Source organism: Sardina pilchardus, chromosome 1 (assembly GCF_963854185.1).
Source record: "Sardina pilchardus chromosome 1, fSarPil1.1, whole genome shotgun sequence".
NCBI classification, from domain to species: domain Eukaryota; kingdom Metazoa; phylum Chordata; class Actinopteri; order Clupeiformes; family Clupeidae; genus Sardina; species Sardina pilchardus.
In genome coordinates this window covers 48,374,393-48,388,563 of record NC_084994.1, presented here as the reverse complement: position 1 = coordinate 48,388,563, position 14,171 = coordinate 48,374,393, and the positions used below count along the sequence as shown (strand labels likewise).

Genomic DNA, 14,171 nt, shown 5'->3' with positions numbered 1-14,171 from the left:
AGGAAAAGAGAGAGAGAGAGAGAGAGAGAGACAGAGAGAGAGAGAGTGAGGAAAGGGGGGAGAGAGGGAAGGACCAGGAATGTTGAGCTTACATGACATTTCCTAATCAACGTAAATGCCTGGCTAATGATAAGCTAGCATTTACTGTAAGTGACAGGACACCAAGAGCTGCTTGGATGTACTGTACAGTGCTGTGTTGAGAGGAATAACGCTAAGATAGCTTAACTTTCACACTGTCTTATTAAGTGATATTTAATTTTCAGTCGCACATCTGTGTCTCCACATAGTTGAAGATAGTTTTCAGTCACTATAGAGATTATAATAACGACTATCATACTTACAAAGCTGTGAAAGTGCACTAGGCACTGCTAAATGTCACAGGTATGTGCCGTTTAATTGGCCTCTTATTTAGTATCGAGATGGGTTGAGCAATCATTGCATTCAGTAATCGTTTGCAAAGTCGAATTTTTACCTAAAACAAACACTTAAATAACCTACAAAACATATATGTTTCCATAAGGATTGTGCATGCATAGGATTGTGAACAGTATAGGAACACATTCTGAAATCCTGACTTGTACATGGGACTGCAATCAATCATGAAATCAATCAAATCACGTCATCAGTACATTAACCACTAAAAGAGATTGATTCCATTGCTCTTGTGAGCACAAATTGTGGCTCACAAGAGCAAAGCCACCGCATCCAATCTAGCATTTGAGCAGAGTAGGAGTGACCATCTGTCCACTAAATACTATCGGGCACAGACCTCACAGTTTTATGTGTAGGCAGTCTTTGTGCTGCAGCTAGTGTTGGTGTCCCCCCCCATACTGGTGTCTGGAATTGGGAGTCCTTGCCATGACATTTGCCCTTTAGATCTCTGCCTGGCTATTGGTCAACCCCTCTGGCACGCACACAGAATACGCTCACAGCAGCGAGCCTTTCCACCTGATCCAGTGATGAAAGGGGTCAGGAGCCGTAGGGATAGTGTGAAAGCTCAAGATGAAGACAGATAGAGAGAGGCGGGTGGGTAGGAGAGTTAAAATGGAAAGTTAAAATGGAAATTAAATTCCAGCTTACATAAACTGAGAATGCTTCCTTGCTTTGACCGATAAACACAACCTTCAATATTGGCTTCAATATTGACACAGTATGATCCACAGGATCTCTCACACCCTGTATCGTGAAATTGATCAAACAACCGGTCAGCTGCTGTGCTGTGTATGCTTCAAACAAAGCAAACGGTCGTTAGACTCACTCCTCATGAGACAGCGTTCAGCTCACATGACCAATGACAGAACTCCCACTTCACACCAAACATCTCCTAACACCTGTTCGTATGGATCGTTTTCTAATTTCCCGTGGGACACAATATATTCTTCCTGCAACTGACCCCTCCGCAATGTACAAAAAGGGCATTTCATTCCTGTTTAAGCTAGACTAAATGACACTTAAGCTCCAGGATTTCCATTCACTTGTGTGTGTGGTATAGAACTCATGCTGCACGGCTGCATTGAGTGCAACAGGTCCTACAGCCATATCATAACCTACACGCATCTCATAGATTAGATCAGATTCAACTTCATTGTTGTATACTATACATCTAATATCAAATAAGGCTGTGAAATAGTACAATAACACCACACACTTATGCATTTTGCTCCTTTTGTATACATGTCTGATCTTGTTTGAATACATACCTCCTCTACATGGCTAGCACACTGAGAGCATGCTTTAGGTCAGAACAATGGAGACAAAATGCCATATGACCAGCCGACCTCAAACACAGGGGCCACCTCCAAAAAGGGGTCCTGCCCATCCCAGCTTCTGCCTCCAATGCAGGAACACACACAGGAGCCCAATGTTTGTGTGGGCTGTTGTAGTCTTTGTCTGTTTACATGACTGGATATCAAAATGTTAAAAGATACTTGGCTTACACCCATGGTGAGACCTACTGTGGAGGGCTGGCTATATGTTTGTGTACGTTCTGCAGTAACCTAGAGGGTCAGCGTCCATCTGAGGTGCTGTCGCTCGTGTGAGAGCGCTCGCCATGCCCTTTCTGTGCACCTACCGGAGCCGTCGGGGATGGAGCGCACGAAGGTGGGCAGCATCTTGACGTTGGCGGTGGGGTTGGTGTCGCGGGACAGACCGTTCTCCAGCTCCCTCCTGAAGCGGTGCATGATGTCCCGCACCGTCTCGTCCGAGAAGCGCATGGAGTACAGGTACTTATCGATCTACAGCACAAACCAGAGGAACCACAGACAGTGAAGCGCATGGAGTACAGGTACTTATCGATCTACAGCACAAACCAGAGGAACCACAGACAGTGAAGCGCATGGAGTACAGGTACTTATCGATCTACAGCACAAACCAGAGGAACCACAGACAGTGAAGCGCATGGAGTACAGGTACTTATCGATCTACAGCACAAACCAGAGGAACCACAGACAGTGAAGCGCATGGAGTACAGGTACTTATCGATCTACAGCACAAACCAGAGGAACCACAGACAGGCTAACAGGTCAGTCCTGGTGAGTTGGCACAGCACAGTGTCATTGCAATGTATTATGTGAGAGAGTGTTGAATAAAGCATTTATAATTACATCAATAAAAGACATGTACAAATTATTAATAAGTTGCCCGTGTTATTGGCAGAGGACCAATCAGGAGTGTGGAGGGGGATGAGTCATGGACACCAGATACCACTGTTAAGCCTTCTGGGGGTGTCGTGGACCTAATTCAATGAAACGCCTATGAAGGAGGGTGCCTGTTTGATACCTCCAGTGAAATGCTCTTGAAGGCTGTTGGTGATGTTTTCATTACTCATTTTGGTTTTGACAGTACATACTGTAGGCTTGGTTGTTGATTGGCTGCTGTGTGAAATTCCCTTCTAGGAATTTATCTCTCCTGTGTAAATTTGAAACATCAATAACAGAACAAATTGTCGCCATAACCTGGGCCTACTGAATGAATAGTGGGAACATTCACAATAGATTTATTTTACAACAAAATAAACATGTGTACATGTACATGTGACAGCCATGCAACATAATATCCTCATGTATGTGGGAAGTCTGTCCGTGAATCCTGCATCATTGCATCATTTCCTGTCACTCTCGGCCAATGAATAAGACGCCGCTTAAGGGGCCCCATCATCACATCTGCACTGCAACATCCTGAACCTGAGGTATGGTCCATCTGCACGTAGACCAGTCTGCCATGCTTCTTTACAACTAGCTCGATTTCCACTTGATTCTGCATCTCACTTCAAATGTCACCACCACGATAAGAACATGTTTGGTTAAGTGATTCAGTGGTGGATAGTCATTTAACTTATTCATTCGTGTTACCCAGAACACATATTGCGTTTATTTCATTCAAATAATATGAAACATGCGGCCCTGTATTTATAGGGAAAAAACGTAAAGTCATGGGTATAATCCGCTCTCGAGAAACAGGAATAGCCAATCGCGGCCAGTCCTTTCAGTAAGCAAATCGTGGTCTGCGGTCTGGATGTGAGGATGAACTCACGACTCAAAGACACCTGTCTGCTTCCGCGTCTCCACAAGCCCCTGTCCACACCCCAGGATACAAGATTATATCTTTCGGTCAGAACACCACGACTGGGCCTGGTCTGTTAAATTGCACTCAAACTCCATGTCCATTTTGACCTCTGAGAGATATCTATTAGATAGTAGCCTACATGCAACGCCCAGAGGAAGAGCATTAGTATGCTGGGGACATCAGCCGGTATGGCTGTAGTATTTCGACATAAATTGCCATGGTGATCCAAGCGGCATCGCCAATCGCTTACCTTTTTCGCCCGGTCATCTTTAAGCTCGGTAAAGTAGTATGCTAAAAGCTGTGCAGCAATCATCGTTGATACTCTTCTACAGGCTGTCAGTAGTGAAGCCGAGGGCGCAAAAGAGACAGATAGGCTATCCGCCCCGCTGCGTCGACAATTTTATCGAGAATATCGGGCTTTACGCTAGCTGTACGTTGGCTGTCCAATCACACCGCTAGCACTAGAGATGGAAAAGACAAGAAAAAGCTAAACAGCGACGTCGTGAACTTCACAGCCCTTCACGCACACTTCTGGCAGAAGCTGTCACGGAGTCTGTACGTAAATAGCGGCCCAGCCTGCGAGCTGCCCTTGGCTGATGCGCAGCGTCTTTTTCACTGCGCCGGAATGGTGGTCCGCTCGTACTACCCAACCCCCAGGTCGGACTCTTATTGGCTGTCACGGTGGCTACGCACAGCTACGACAGAAAAGAGTTGGGGCAGAGAGCGCGCGCAGAAGGCGAAGGAGGGGGGGGGGGTGCCCGGAAAAAAATCGTGGATACCCAGGCATGCACAGTGGCGGGGCGCACGTTACGTCCGTCACGTTGCTGCGGTTGCCCCAAGAAGAACGGTGATTAGGGGGGCAACGATTAGTCGACGACGTCATACCCGGCTGTGTACTACGTCACGTCTCCCGTTAGACACTGAGATCAGTAAGGATGGAAATCCTTGTGATGTGTGTGACAAGATCAGAGCACGAGACTGGGATGAAGTAGAATGGAAGAGTGTCTATTCTTGGATGCATGACTTATCACAGGCGAATGGCCTCACATACCTAATTTAAGGCAGTCCATATTATAAATATATATAAATAATTGCAACATGTTAGATTTGACTTAGATTATGTATGGGTATGTTTTCCGCAGGCCGTGTTCATATAAGCATACAGTCGACTGACTCAAACAAAGGGCCTGCACCCGAAGAGTAGGCTCCAACAAAGTACTTCAGTAGTTAATTCCTCCGTCAGTTTAGTGTTTCCCATCCAGCCTGCCCATCGGATCACATGGGCAACCGCAAGCTTGGTTGACCGTTTAACAATAAGGACGTCCAGGGGTCGTGTCTTACTATTCAGGTAATGGGCCTGTTTTAATTTTTCCCGCTGTACCACAGGGAATTAATTAACCTATGCCCCTAACACTGCACACAAATTAGAAATGCAAAAAATAGCCTAATATTTTCCTTACAGGATGGCAGCTCTGCATGTCTGAACTGGCAGAATAGTCTAATAGAGCAACCTAATTCAAATATGCACATACTTCTACTATAGCCTACTATATTTTGAATGAAGCAGCAGCAAAAAAAGAAAGAAAACATATTGGTATTTGACTGTTATAAACGCAAGTAATCAATTTTAGTTGGTCCAACATCATTTTATTGATGATACAGAGTGAAACAAAAAACAGTGTTTCCCTGCAGCCAAATGAAAGGGTTGTTTCAAGAGATTAGATGGGGGATTAGTCTTTCTTTGAAATCCTCTCTTCCCCAGCCAGGAATACTGTAGCCTACGTGTGTTTTTCTTATTCATCAGATCCGACCAGTTGATTGTAAGAAGTTCTCTTCCAAGATAATTAAGTTTGTCACATCAGTTGCAAGAAAATGTCTGCGATCCAACTATTATATTATTACTAATGTTGTCACTTATGCACTACAAATTGATCTGACATAAATGCATTCCATAGTAACAATAGGTTAATGACAAGGTGGACAACATCATATTAATGATCAGGATAGGTGCTTGATATTTTAAGCCAAGGGAAAGTAAACTACAAATATTGTATACAAATGTTTAACCTTACTGTATATGGCAAAAACTAAATTTGACTAGTGGGCAGTGAAGTTACTTTATACCTGAAACATTTAGTCTATAGAAAGGTTGAGGGTATTTTGAAACTATTTATTGAAGCGGTGTCTTTCATAAGGAAACATGATTAAGAAGCTCACCAGCAAATACGCCTATGCTGAAAGAAATCATATGTTTTTTTTTCTCATACTTAATTATCTTCTTAGACTATAAGACTGAACTCACAATGTATTTCTTTCAAACTACAGAACGTTTCCGTTGTCATTCAAGTCTCACAATGTGCCACAAAATCCTTTAACATGACTTTCACACACCAAGTAAAGTGGCCTTGATGTGAACACACCTCCTATTCACTGCAACTGACTTCATTGCTGCTTCATCATTAAACTCTTCCCATTCTAAAAAAATAAGACCTGATGGACATATGATGAAAGTTAAAAAAGAAAGAAAAAAAAAATGTCGCAACATGTTTCTTTCGATACATTTACAGTAAATCATCTAAAATATCTTAATGTCAAAGCTTTTTTTTCTTCAGAGCTCTAGGAGGGAATACAGTGCACTATGGGATGGCTATCTGGACTGTTGAAACCTATGGAATACCTCTGCTCTGCCCTGACTAGTTGTTGAAGAGGAGCACAAAATGACTAACTTCTCTGTTCACCACATTATCATGCTCCAATAAGCTCTTTTACCTCCCATACAAATAGCCTGTGTGTTAGCGCACACAGCTAGCTCTGGAGTTCATTACAGAGTGGCCAAACAGCCCGTGGGTGCAACACTGCATGGCTCATATTAACTTATACAGCACTGACACATACGATACAATATGTAGGCTATGTATTTCTGCACAAACTGCACTGATACCTTTTGTTACCGCTTTGTAGCCTAATATGCTCCACTTGAAACCTACATTAATTTGGTGACATTCACTGGACGCTTTTACGCTGAGACTGTGATCATGTGTCATCAATAAAATAGAACAGAAGGACTAAGTCACTCATGTATTAGGCCTATTGACTAAAACTCACCTGAGAGTATTTCAGGTGAGTCGACACATAAGACAGCTAAAGATGATATGACTGATAAGTCTGATATGTTTATGATCTGTCTTTAGTCCATTATAAATGGAGATATAGGACATAACAAGATTGCTTTGTGTTATATTCCATTATGTATAAGAAAATACCCCAAGAACATTGAACAGACAACATGGAATTAAAACGCATATGGTAAATATCAATAGCAGTGGTTGGCTAACATGTATTTTATGTGTTATACTTAAGATGTCATGTTGAACTTTGTAATATCTGTGATTAAAAACGTGTCATGAAAAACCAAAGAAATATATTACTGTCATGTGGAAACATCTTTAAATCACTTACTTGTATACGTGAGAACAGCTGGGAATTCCTCACGTGCAATGTCCAGCTGTTCTAAGATGCCATACAACCAGCCCACCACTCTCTTATGGCAGGAGCTGTGGAGGTTTGATGATACAGGAAGATACAGGAACATACAGGGTCTTAGCAGATCCAATTATATATAACACAAATATCAAATAATTAGGCCTGTGTATTATTTGTAATTATACTTTCCCTTCAAGGACACTTGAAACGTACAGGATGTATGACAGGATGTATTATGTTCTCACATTGTTTTTTGGGGGGGCTATGGCAATTATGAGCACTATCATGTAAGTTCATATTACATATTGACATTTTGTGCAACGAAAATATAAAAATATGCATCATATTTACAGTAAATACAGCTTCTTCAGTGACAGTTGAGCCGGTCAGACCAGATTTTAAAAAGAAGGAAAAAAAAGTTGCCAGTAGCCACCAGAGGTCAGTCTTCACTCGATGTTTACCATGGCAAATGGGCAAAACTATGATTATTATCAGATATCCAGTGTCACACTCTTTTTTCATTTGTTTCGGATGATCTAAATGCTGCTTCGAACTCTCCAAAAGAGATTTTCTGAAGAAAAAGAGATTATTTTCTCACCCGGGTCTTTTTGACATATAGTAGAGACATAATCAGCGGCCAGCACAATCACTGACAATATCAACAAGGGCCACCGCAGTGTCTCACAGGGCTGTGTATGACGTATTTTCCCATGGTAATCCCAGGTAGTACTGTAATCCATAGTGTGTGTAAGCTTCAGTGGCATAGCCTGTATGATGTGGATTAACAAAAACATCCTGAGACAAATTTATCTCCGCTTCCGTCTAGAGAATTTGACATAAAATAGCGATTTGAGTGTAAATTAAGGAACTCTTGCAATTTTACACACTTGAAAACACTGAGAACCGTTCAGCTGCATGTGATCACAAAATCTCAAATGAAATATGATACCTTTGATTTTTCTTCAAAAGAAAACATATTTTAAAAGTATTATTGTGAGGCACAAGTATTATTGTAATACATATGACAGTTCTCACTTTTGTGCAAACTGTTTTGTTTCAAGTCCTTTAATAGTTATTCACATGTTTGAACATGAGGCTGAGCTTTGAATGCATTATCATAACATTCATGTTGAGTCATCAAATGCCAGTTACTGTGGCAAATGTCAGAGTCTGTCATTAGCTAACATTAATAATTAACTACCCTTAATGCCAATTATTAGCACTACAAAGTAATGTAGCGAGTGGGAAATTACCCTTAAATTAGACAACAAAAGCTTAATGTATGTTTTGAGACATGGCAAAGTAGGAAATTGTGCATAGTTCAGAGTCGCTTGACTTGCAGGCTTTTCTTTTTTAAGGAAAGGTCTCTTCTACACCTTCAGAAATGCCCTATATAATCTCAGGACCATACACTGCAATGCTACTCTTGTGTAATTACACACAACATGTTTGATCTGAAAGGATTAACGTTAAGCTGCAGATACCAAGGTGCATAGTTTATGCTTTGCAGTAGATACAGAGACAGTGTGTCCACAAAAAACCCTCAGTTGCCGTGCAAACCAGACACCATGCAAACATAAACACCATCTACTGTAGACGTGGAATCCGTCGTAAGTCTTGAGGTTGCGCAATGAGGTTGTCCTCACATCTTGCACCTGTGATTTCATTGTTTGGTTGTTTCTGTACGACAGATGGATTTGATACGGAAGAACTGTTTAATTGTTCCCATCAACGTGAAGGTTTGAAATGATTTGAATAAATGAGCTCTCAGATAGGACCAAGTCCCACATACTATGAATTGAAAAGAAAAAGCATATTCCATTTGCACTGTGAGGACTGTAAGTGAGGGGTGGACGTGCGGTTCTGAGAGGAATGATGAGTGGCGTGTGGTTCTGTGTGCTCGCTCGTGTCTGTTCTAGTTGTTTTGCTAAAAGAGTACATGGGTAAGGTAATGTAGCTCTGACTACCATACTCCTCGTATTTTAGTTTTGATCTCTGATGGGAGACGGAGGATGTGACAAATCTGGTGATCCTTGGATGCTAGTTTTGTACATTAGAATATACATTTTCATTTGACTGGCCATCGATGGAGAGGAAAACTTAAGTTGTACAGTCAGGATCTTGGTTTAGCAGGTGTAAGTTATTTATGACAAGAAAATCCAAGAGTCCAAGAGAAAGTGGGTGATCAGTGACTGCTGTTTTGAAATGTTAAGCCACCTTCAACCCGTTCGCGTTAAGAAAGCGTACTCCAAGCAGACTCTAGAAAGCGTAACTAGAACCACAACAAACAAGTCTCTGCTGACCGTGTGTGTGTGTGTCCAAAAAACCGAGTGACATTACAATGCGGAGTTTCTTCTGTGGATGATCTTTATCGGTGGGATGGCTTTCTGCAAGCGGCTGACCTCCTCCTGGTTATCCATGTCCAGCACGCACAGCAGCCCCTCGCTCTGCTTCTCTGCCCTGCCCACCAGGCTCTGGGTCTCCTCCTTGATATCGTCCAGCGCCTCGCGCTCCTCCTCCCGCATCTGCAGCGCCACCTCGTTCTCGTAGCAGAACGCGCTGGGCATGAGAGACGCCGACGACGACGGCCCCGACGACGGCGACGACTGGGCGGCCGAGCTCCGGCACGGGCACGCCGGGCACAGCGCCGCCGGGGACGACTTCCCCGAGTCGCCGGCCGCCAGGCTCAGCTCGCGCGCGCTGCAGGCGGGCATGTTGGCCACCTCGTAGGTCTCCTCGAAGCGGGCGTAGTCCACCAGGTAGCGGCCGCCGCGCTCGTAGAGCATGGGCGCGAAGCGGTGGCCCCAGAGGATCTCGCCGGGCAGGTAGGAGCTGCGCGCCTGCGCCGTCATGGCCGTGGCCTCCACCATGCCCTCCAGGATGACCACGATCTCGAAGTCGCCCCGCGCCACCTCGGCGCGGCCCATGCCGTAGAGCGGGCTGCGCTCGTCGATCTCGTGCACCACCACCTGCGGCGCCACCAGGAAGAGGCGGTCCAGGCCCTCGTCGTAGCCCACGTCCAGGTCCACCTGCTGCAGCGGCAGGTACTCGCCCTCGGCCGTGGTGTAGGGCCGCAGCAGCTGGGCGCGCACGTGCGCCTCCACGATGTGGCTCTTGCGCATGTCGCCCAGGCGCCACATCAGGCAGAGCTTGCCGTCGCGCAGCGCCACCACCGCCCGCCGCGAGAACAGCAGCGTCTGCGCCCGCTTCTTGGGCCGCACCATCTTGGCCATGATGGTGCCCACCATGAGCGTGTCCAGCACGCAGCCGACGATGCACTGCGCCACCACGGCGGCCACGGCGGCCGGGCACTCCTCCGTCACGCAGCGGTAGCCGTAGCCGATGGTGGTCTGCGTCTCCACGGAGAACAGGAAGGCGCCCGCGAAGCCGCGCACGTGCAGGATGCACGGCTGCCAGCGGCCCAGGCGGACGAGCTCGCGCGGCGGGTCGGCGTCCCCGTGGGCCAGCGCCACCGCCCAGAAGACCGCGCCGAACGCCAGCCACGAGAGCAGCGAGGCGACGGTGAAGGCCAGCAGCAGGCTGCGCCAGCGGATGTCCACGCACGTGGTGAAGATGTCCGCCAGGTAGCGGCGCGGCTTGTCCTGCATGTTGGCGAAGACCACGTTGCACTGGCCGTTCTTCTTGACGAAGCGCTGCCGCGCGCCCCCGGGCCGGCCCGTGCTCACGGTGGCGGCGCCGTTGCTGGGCTTGTGGTGGTGGGGGTGGGGGGGGTGAGGGGGCGCCGGCCCACCCGCGTCGCTCTCGCTTCGCTTACCGGTCACCGCCCCGTTATGGAGCCTGGACATCCTGACGTTGTCATCGTCGGATGCAACAATGCTGTATCTGCTGGACAGAGAGAGAGAGAGAGAAAGCAAGAGAGAGAGAGAAAAGAAAGAGAGAGAGAGAGAGAAAGAGGGCGAGAGATAGACCAAAACATATTTTCATTAACAGTTGGAGAATTGACCACACAAAGAGACATGTTGTTACATAATAATTGTGTGGCAGGAGCAGGCTTCACTTCTTTTTCATCTTTTAGAGTGCTGGCCCAAACTTATAACTGATAAGAAAGAAGAAGAAGAAGAAAGGCCTCACTTTACATACAAAAGTGTTTCTTGCACAATAAACATTTTTGTATGCAAAGTGCAGTTTTTTTATTCTTTCTTATCAGTTACTTACATAATAATCATCATTCATAATGATTTCAATTTCAAATATTTCTACCCAGAGGTAAGTGTGTTATTCCAAAATGAAGAATCCCATTAATCACAGAGGCCCTGAATGTCTTCAGGAGTTCTGGGGCAGGAACACCGGTTCTAAGATCTTTCTAAAAGTCGGTCGGCGTAGGCGAATGACCCACATCAACTCAAAACTTCGGAACTGTGTGCGGTAGACAGGTAATGATTTATACAGTACGCTGGCACAAGGTTAGAGGTAAAAGTAGGATAAATGAAAGAGGACAGCATCCGCTGAATAGTCATAAACAGTGAGTTTAGACACTATGGAGTATAAGGGAGTTTAGTAGTCTGGCTATCGCCAGCAGGTCATGCAGGGTTTTTCCTTCAAATTGACTTTTGTTTTTGTTTCCCTTTTTTTACTGAAGTGCTCACTTCCATGCATACACCCAAGACCCACAACCCCCAACCTGGATACATTCACAAATCAATGCTAAGTGACTCAGCACATTTCTGGGACACATTCTGAGGAAACAATTGTGACTTCAGATATTCTATGCACCCAGTAAGCTCACCTGTTAATGCGTACAGCACCCATTGGACCCTTAGCTGTTTGACACCACCATCAAATACGCCCTGGTGCAGGTATGGAGGAACAGGTGAGAGCAGACTCAGCACACCGGACTCCTCCTGAAAGAAAATGGAACAAGTGAAACAATGAAACATGGACGAGCAAATGAAATTAAACGGCAGGTAATGAAATTGCACGCAAGTCCTCTCTCTGAGATGTGCTATAATCTTGTTCTGCCCTGCGTGCGTGACTGCATTTGAAACGCAAGGTCCTAGCTGTGACAGATGTTGTAAAACAAGATCACAATTCCCAAGTAAATCCCCTAGCCCAAGGTCTGACGACAAAATTTTGGGAAATAGTCCTAAGGGCAACATCTGGCAGCGTTCATCCCGAGCTGTCATCTTGCCTGTACCTGAGAACTATACCCCAAATATGATAAAACAGTGGCACTTCACAGAGGACGCAAGAAGAACCTTGCACCTTGTTACCTTACCTGCTCATTTATTGAAAGTGTGAATTAAATGATCTAGCATTAAATTATTATAATGCAATAGCCTAATATAGGTATGTGCCCATCAAATGTTGCTTGTTGGGATGCAGCAACTCACCATCAACCATGTAGGCCTATACTTAATACCCTTTAATCCCATCAGTGACGAGTTCACATGTGAGCATGATATATAGTCTGACATCAGCAGGATGCAGAGGTGGTGAACTTGAGAAATCACCGTGTGAGAAATGGAAATGAGAATATCAACGTCCTAAGCGCATTGTGTGGGATTGAACAGCAGGCACGCTGCAGGGCTTTGCGCTAATCTGTGCTTTACAAGACTCGCAAGAGATTTACTTCCACCTGTTAGGCGCCAAAGAAGAGACTCCAATCCATGGATGGCTTGATCACTGTACGGAGGCACTGTAATCTCTGTTTGTGTGGGGGTCACATTTGGTACAGGAGGCATAATCACTATACACTGGTAACCAATAAACTACCAGACAGATTGGTCAGGAGCTTTCTTTCAAAAACTTCACAAAATATATGAAACTATGAAACTGTGTTGTAGTTTCTCTGAAGATAGGCCTATGAACTCAATTTCGTGAAATGACAAACTCATCTCTGATCTGACATAGCCTATAGGCATTGCTTTTCATGCAATGTTCTAACATGGGTCAATAGGCTCATGTTAGCCTCCTTGTCTGTTTGACGTGAATTATGGGAAGTATCGCTATAATCTACTTGCAGTAATCTTTTTATAGGCTAGTCCTTGGCAGCTGTGCTTCAAGTAACATTTTAACTCCATCATCAGAATAATATTACATAATATCTCAAATGACGATTTACACCTTTTGCACTAGTCAAATGCAGGAGAATTGTGTATAAAATTGTGTGTAGTAGGTACAAAAGGGTGGGTCTGGGTTCATATCTACTAATATTTAGACCTACACAATTATTAATAAAAGTATGACGACATTTTCAACCACATTTAGGTCTGCTGTCCTATGAAGAAATATCACAAAATATATCCTTGAATGTCAGCATGGGCTTTGACACATTTTCAAAGACAAAAGCTTATACTAGGAATACTAATACTAATACAGGTCTATCAATTTATTGAATCTGGTCATGAAAATAGTTAGTGTCTAAGACTTAGACCTAATTGCTACAATTTAAAATAGTTTTCTCATTTCAGTATTTCCCAAATATTTGGACAAGGTCACAAAATAGGCTAGACCTACTCACATTTGTTAAACAGATCAAGTCCTACATAATCAACTATCAGGAATGTTTTGTTAACATCATTTAGGCTAGCCTGTTTTATGATCTATCATATCAAACTTCACTTTGGATCCCAAAGAACATTTTAACTATCCCATTTATGTTTATTTAGAACATCATAGGCTCTTTGCTGTCATTAAAACACTATCCAGATTTTATGGGGAAAATAGGCTAAACGTGACTTTCCTTACCTTTCCTTGATTCGCATCGGTGAAAACTTTCTAGGTGCCCCAAGATTACGCCAGTCAATGTGGTTTCATTTCAAGGTGCTAGCTCTAAGACGACTCTCGAAGTGATGGCTCGTAAATTTTAGTTCACAAACTACTTTCAAAAACTTATTCAACGGGACTCCAGTATCTGCGCGTTTTCAGATAAAGCGATGCGAGGTCTGCGCACGATGGCCATTCAAAGCACTCTGATCCATATTCTGCATCACGGGAACTCATCTGTAAAATTGAGCTGAATTCCTGTGGAGGTCGCTGTGGAGCAATTTAATTTCAGGTTGAGTGGTAACAGGAAAATAATGGTGTCAACTATATGTCACCTATCTATGTGTACAATTCCTGTAGCCTATACCAGTTATTGTTATAGCAAATAGATGTCATCA

General features: G+C 44.3%; 2 protein-coding genes across 3 annotated transcripts in view; both read right to left on the bottom strand.

The window, feature by feature from the left end:
* The window catches only part of LOC134094057 (hexokinase-1-like), a 17,571-nt gene extending 13,397 nt beyond the window's left edge, over positions 1–4,174 (bottom strand). Inside the window, 2 exon segments of the mRNA XM_062547442.1 lie at positions 2,072–2,234; positions 3,815–4,174. Coding sequence (XP_062403426.1) covers positions 2,072–2,234; positions 3,815–3,877 — 226 coding nt within the window. The 5' untranslated portion in view covers positions 3,878–4,174.
* Positions 4,175–8,512: 4,338 nt separating this feature from the next.
* LOC134079914 (ATP-sensitive inward rectifier potassium channel 12-like) lies at positions 8,513–11,860 on the bottom strand. Of its 2 annotated transcripts, XM_062536074.1 has the most exons (3): positions 11,795–11,817; positions 10,833–10,890; positions 8,513–10,754 (listed from the first exon to the last, which is right to left on the bottom strand). In XM_062536074.1, exons 1-3 carry the CDS (start codon positions 11,815–11,817, stop codon positions 9,384–9,386), a joined length of 1,452 nt encoding a protein of 483 aa, XP_062392058.1. In that variant the 3' UTR covers positions 8,513–9,383. The 2 variants fall into 2 exon arrangements, with proteins under 2 accessions (XP_062392058.1, XP_062392049.1); XM_062536065.1 differs by having other exon boundaries at positions 8,513–10,890; positions 11,795–11,860.
* Between the last annotated feature and the right edge of the window lie 2,311 nt (positions 11,861–14,171).